At 37.6% G+C, this 6,000-nt stretch overlaps 1 protein-coding gene across 1 annotated transcript in view; it reads right to left on the bottom strand.

The window, feature by feature from the left end:
* Positions 1-3,333: 3,333 nt before the first annotated feature.
* Positions 3,334-6,000, bottom strand: part of LOC107692522 (delta and Notch-like epidermal growth factor-related receptor) — a 31,584-nt gene continuing 28,917 nt past the window's right edge. Inside the window, exon 13 of the mRNA XM_016491605.1 lies at positions 3,334-4,179. Coding sequence (XP_016347091.1) covers positions 4,068-4,179 — 112 coding nt within the window. The 3' untranslated portion in view covers positions 3,334-4,067. The remainder of the gene's footprint in view (positions 4,180-6,000) is intronic.

Here is a 6,000-nt window from a genome sequence, read left to right as displayed (position 1 = left end):
CAAACAGTTAAACCACCATATCTACTTTACACCCATAGTAGCCCACACAACTGGTATGCAAAGAGAATATTTAAAAGTGCAAGTTATATTCTGGTCTTAAGAGTTTGTACAATGGCTAAGGACGCAGCAGCTTGCCACTTACTCTCACACATATTTAACCTATTAATTTATTCCACAGTCAAAAAAAAGTACTTTTCGGTCGAATTCATGTGAGTGCACATTTTAAATCTTTTTTACAATCACAATATTTTTGTGTTAAAACGGCATCATATACTGTATGTACTTTTCTGTTAATCTTGTAGCTGCATATGCATCAGAGTACATTACAGGATTTTATATTTTCTATATGTAGTAGAACAATGGTATTCATCTTTATTCTAATCCAGAAACTGCTTATAGTCGAATGAGAGGTCAAATAAACACTTAAGGGGGTCAAAAGGGACCTCAGTCTGTCTCAGAGGTCAAAGCCATCAAAAGCGTGTCCTTTCTTCCCTGTGGTGGGGGGACTTCTGAGTGACCAGAGCATCATCACAGTACGCCATTCTTACAGATGTTTACTTTCAGAACATCTGGAGCCCACACAAGGTCACTGAAGGGTCTAGAACATCATTTGAACTCCATATAAGGGCACGGCCAGCTGGAGGACATTGCATGCGCAGACAGTCAAAGGCATTCTGACGGTGGAAAACACATCCTCTCTCTTACCGTCTGCATCTGAGTGTGCGTTTCTCATCTTGAGGCATGAGACACGATTGCAACACTGAATGCTTTTACAAATGTCAAGTTTGCTTTGCGCACTACAGGGAAAGTGGTTATGAGTTTGGACTGCTTGGAGAGATAAAGCATGTTTGTGTGTGTATGAGACTTACCATCTGTTCTTTGGGATAAACAAAACACGTCTGATGTGTGCGGCATCTTCCACAACGTCTTGTTCCTGTGATATCAAGTTACATGTTGTGCTTCCTTATCTACAATTAAATATCTTCAACATGTACTAATCACTTTCATTACTAGAAACATCCATCAGGATTTGTACTTTTAAGGTTCATTGTAACTCGTCTCGCTTATCATATGTTAAACATCCAAGCATTAAAACAGGCTTCAGGCTTTCACTTGAACTTTTATTAATACATCATTCCACATATATAACCAAATGGGTGTTATCTTTATCTAACAGAAACAGTGCTTTGGTTAGAAGCTTCCCGTTAGTACTGATCCTAGACACAACCTGTTCATTCACCTAAAGATGAAGATTAAATCTTAAAACTGTTCATTTCTGATCTTCTGTAGAACACTAAAACAGGATATTTGGAGAATGTCCAAGCGGTGATGTACCTTGGTCAAGCTCCAAAATGGACAAAACACAGTAAAACTGCCAAAAAGTCTCCCAAATAGCTTCCAATTCTCATTCACCCTTTTGTTCAACTGAAAATATTCAAATAGTGAGATCAGCCGTAAGAAACCTGAACCAGTTTTATTTGATATCATTCAAACCAGACATGGCACAATGCTTCTTAAAGCGGAATGTTTTAATACTTACAAACACGATTTGAAAGCTATGACAGAGATTTTTGGTGAGCATTTTGCATTTCAGTCTGCTCATTATCATACAGCTTGAATATATAGTGCATGTGTCTTATGAAGATGAACTGTTTTGATGCTTTTTCCAGTACTTTCATTGAATGGAAAAGAGCAGCTTGGACATTCTGCAAAATAACTCCTTTTGTGTTTTACAGAGGAGAGAAAATTCGGTTTTGGAACAACATGAGGTAAATTCATTTTTAGATAAACCATTTCCTTAATTCAGGCTTTAAAAAGCATCAAAACTGGTCTCAGATCAGCTACAGAGGGCAACTTTTACCTGTCTATACTAAGCAAAAGGATAACCATAGGAGTACAATAGATATGGAAGATAAGAGAGAAAGCATTCAAACCAGACATGGCACAATGCTTCTTAAAGCGGAATGTTTTAATACTTACAAACACGATTTGAAAGCTATGACAGAGATTTTTGGTGAGCATTTTGCATTTCAGTCTGCTCATTATCATACAGCTTGAATATATAGTGCATGTGTCTTATGAAGATGAACTGTTTTGATGCTTTTTCCAGTACTTTCATTGAATGGAAAAGAGCAGCTTGGACATTCTGCAAAATAACTCCTTTTGTGTTTTACAGAGGAGAGAAAATTCGGTTTTGGAACAACATGAGGTAAATTCATTTTTAGATAAACCATTTCCTTAATTCAGGCTTTAAAAAGCATCAAAACTGGTCTCAGATCAGCTACAGAGGGCAACTTTTACCTGTCTATACTAAGCAAAAGGATAACCATAGGAGTACAATAGATATGAATAGATATGGAAATGAATGGAAAGTGTACCACTCCAGCCAGATGCAAATGAAGAGAAAGAGAGGGAGAAAGAGCTGGAACCCGTTGCAGGAACACCAGAAGCGCATGGCAGAAATGCACCGGTCTTAACCAGACTCCAGGACCTGTCAGAGACACTTCACTTGTTCCAATACACTGGCTCACTAATGTCTCAGTAGATACTAATGGGGAAGGTAATCTTATTCTTGGAGGCTATTTTTAAGTCCATTTCAATGCCAATAAACATTCTGTGCAGATTAAAAGTTTCAAAGTTTCCTACTTGTCCACATTATTTTCCCTAGAACTTCCATTACACAGGCAGCATTTTCAGTTCTTGAATTTTCCATGGCTCTCACGCATTCATGTGTTTACATTCACAATCTTACGATTATGTTTAACAATCTGAAAACATGTAAGGCCATGTAAATGCCATAAACTTTTCTTTTATCAAGTAAATGTCAAAACCCATATGGCACATAAACTGGCGGTTTATTAAACATGCACATGTCTGTTTACATTTTGACATTTTCGACGTTTTCTTGTGTTGTCAAATTGTTTATGAGCAAATTCTTGATAGTTATTGGCATTTTACAGTATGTCTAAACTGACATACGAAGATTTTTCTAAGGGTTTTTATTTTTTTCCAACTCTCCCTGATAATTTGCGGTCACATTTGCAAAATTTCAACAAGATTTTGCAGGCAAACAAATTATATTTTCCATTTTCAATAGCTGAGGGATGTATGATACACAGCTCACAGAGAAGTCACCTTCAGAAGCTGTGAATCTGCATGATCAACTTGAACACAAGTGAAATCTGCATGTGAAACTCCCAATCGCATAGATTCCTCTTGAAATCACTGGATTTTGCCTGCGAAATTTCGCCGAGCAGCGGTAAATGTGATCGCAACTTAAAGAGCTTTGCAGGTGTACTGGAACAGAGAAGTCTTCCATAAAACACTATGAAATATAGATCAGGAGGCCTAGTTTATTACTAAGTGAAACGACACCACCAAATATTACTTTTAAAAGCACTTGTTGTGCTGCCTTCACATGGACAGTGGTATCTTAAGACTTTGCTAACACCAAGTTTATAACACAAAAGAGACCACAATGAACAAGAAGAAAGAAACAGCAAACAACAATGTACATAAGGTTACAGAGTAATGCCGAACCACTGATCCTATCCATGCACCAGTAAGGCAACCTACATTGTCTTATCTTTTAATTCTTCTGTATAAAGTTATAGTTTAACTGTACTATGAGCTCTATTACTCCTAATTCTACAGCTTTTGCTTGGATTGCTGCTATCATATTTGTAATCAGAGTCTATAGGGTGGAAGGGTTCGGTTAAACACCCCCTCTCACACACATTTTGCAATGTAGCTTGTTATTCGTCTACTTACATTCCACAAAACATTTGCGTCTGCAAACAAAGCACATTTGTTTGGGACTATTCCATTAACTAATTCTGTGCAGCACTCCTAGTGCCTGATATGAATTAAAAGCTTCATGGTTTACAATGATAAAATATATCAATTTCAAAAGTTTTTTGTAAGGTTTGATTCATTTTTTAAATCTATTCTCTGGAAAGAAATACTGCACGGATTGACTCATTTTAAAGGCTGCAACAGTGGCTGTGTGTATGCGGTGTGTGTGTGTGTGTGTGTGTGTGTGTGTGTGTGTGTGCAGATGTATTGCCTCACAAATCTTTAGTTTTAATGAGTGTGACTAAAGGCTTGTCATCAGGGCTGTAATCTTCATAACTGATGGGAGTCGCATCATACATTGCTGGTCTGGATTTCTTCCCAAACCTGTAACACACACAAAGGAATAGGACATTTTTGTTGTTGAATAGTTGTTTGATCTCATGAGCCTAATAGCCTGCAATGACCCGGTTTGACCAGTGTGGCGCTGTAGTACAAGACTGTAATTCAGCCCTCTTGGCTGCAATCCAGTAATAGAAGAAGACATGCTTATGAGAATGGTGCGTTCAAGTCATGTTGGATAGATCGTATTTACGAGTTGAACGCACATGAACGCCACCACAAAGTCATTATTACGAGTGGGAAACTCAAAATTTTCTTTAAGCCCCGAGTTTCCGAGTTGCGGGCGTGTCAATGAGAAACATGGCGGAATCGATGGATGCAACGTCTGTAGTTGACGGTAAATTTTTGTTTAAATTGATAGTTTAGTTGTCCTATAAACTTAAATTGGTTATGTTCTTGTTACGCAGCTGAAATCCAAGTAAAAAAATGCAGACCCTGTTGTATTTTCTTGTAATTTATTAAAAGAAGGTACACCGCCATCTTGTGCCGACTAAACTGACTTGAACGCACCTGACGTCGTAATTACGACTTGTAAACTCGTAAGTACGAACGTCCCAGGAGGACTTGAACGCAGCAGAAGTGCAAACGAAACCGAACCAGTAGAGTGTAAGAAAGTTTTACGAAACTACAAACAAAAAAAATGCTGTCATGTTTAAATCCCCCGATATACTCACGGCACAGGTCGCTTCACTTCACTTAAAGGGATAGTTCACCCAAAAATGAAAATTTACACTCATAGATTTTGTTACCATTGCCATGCATTATACGACTGATAGACTGCAACGGTTGGACTTAAAAATCATCAAATGTGTTCTACTGAAGAAACAAAGTCACCTACATCTTGGATGCCCTGGGGGTAAGCAGATAAACATCAAATTTTCATTTTTGGGTGAACTATCCCTTTAAGGGTTAAAAAAAGTTTGCTATAAGCAAGAAGTGGTTTACTGTTAGCGAACATCCCAGCGCTGCTGCGAGCAGGGTTTAGATGAATATGCAAATATGTGCTGCACATTTTTCTCTCAGAAACGAAATAAACACACAACAAAAATGAAAGCGGTGAGAAAACAGCTGTTAAGAAAGCATCTGATCATAGTGATCTGGATAAGTTTGCACCAGTTCTGCAACTGGCACTACAGTAAAGTCACATCACGTTTATATATTTGTATAACACTTTATGCAATAGACTGCTTTAAAGCATGCAGCTTTACAGTATTAAACATGAGAAACAGTGTCAGTGTCAATTTCAGTTAGAGTTACAACTTTTATTTTCTGCTATAAAGCAGCTCTATATGTATATGAATGTATAGAATATGTATAATTCAATATTTAAACGAACTGCAAAAGCTGAATAATTGATCAAAGCCTAATGATTAATCTGTGAAAGAATCGAATCGTTCCAATAAACGTTAGATTAATTGATTATCAAAACAATCATTTGTTGCAGCCCTACAAAAACTAAAATTCTGTCATTAATTACTCCCCCTCATGTCGTTCCAAACCCGTGAGACCTTCGTTCATCACACAAATTAAGATATTTTTGATGAAATCCGAGAGCTTTCTGTTCCCTTGCTGCATAGACAGCAAGGGAACTACTACGGTCAAGGCACAGAATAAGGACATCCATAAAATAGTCCATGTGACATCAATGGTTCAAGCTTAATTTTATGAAGCTATGAGAATACTTTTTGTGTGCAAGAAAACAAAAATAACGACTTTATTTAACAATTTCTTCTCTTCCCTGTCAGTCTTCGATGCGCGTCCTTGCTGCCTTTCTGGGCCTTGAACATGTCAGTTGCGATGCTGTCA

The sequence above is a fragment of the Sinocyclocheilus anshuiensis genome, unplaced genomic scaffold, assembly GCF_001515605.1.
Source record: "Sinocyclocheilus anshuiensis isolate Anshui unplaced genomic scaffold, SAMN03320099.WGS_v1.1 scaffold1082, whole genome shotgun sequence".
Taxonomy (NCBI): domain Eukaryota; kingdom Metazoa; phylum Chordata; class Actinopteri; order Cypriniformes; family Cyprinidae; genus Sinocyclocheilus; species Sinocyclocheilus anshuiensis.
Note: the sequence above shows the minus strand (reverse complement) of the source record. Positions and strands in the feature narration are given on the sequence as shown.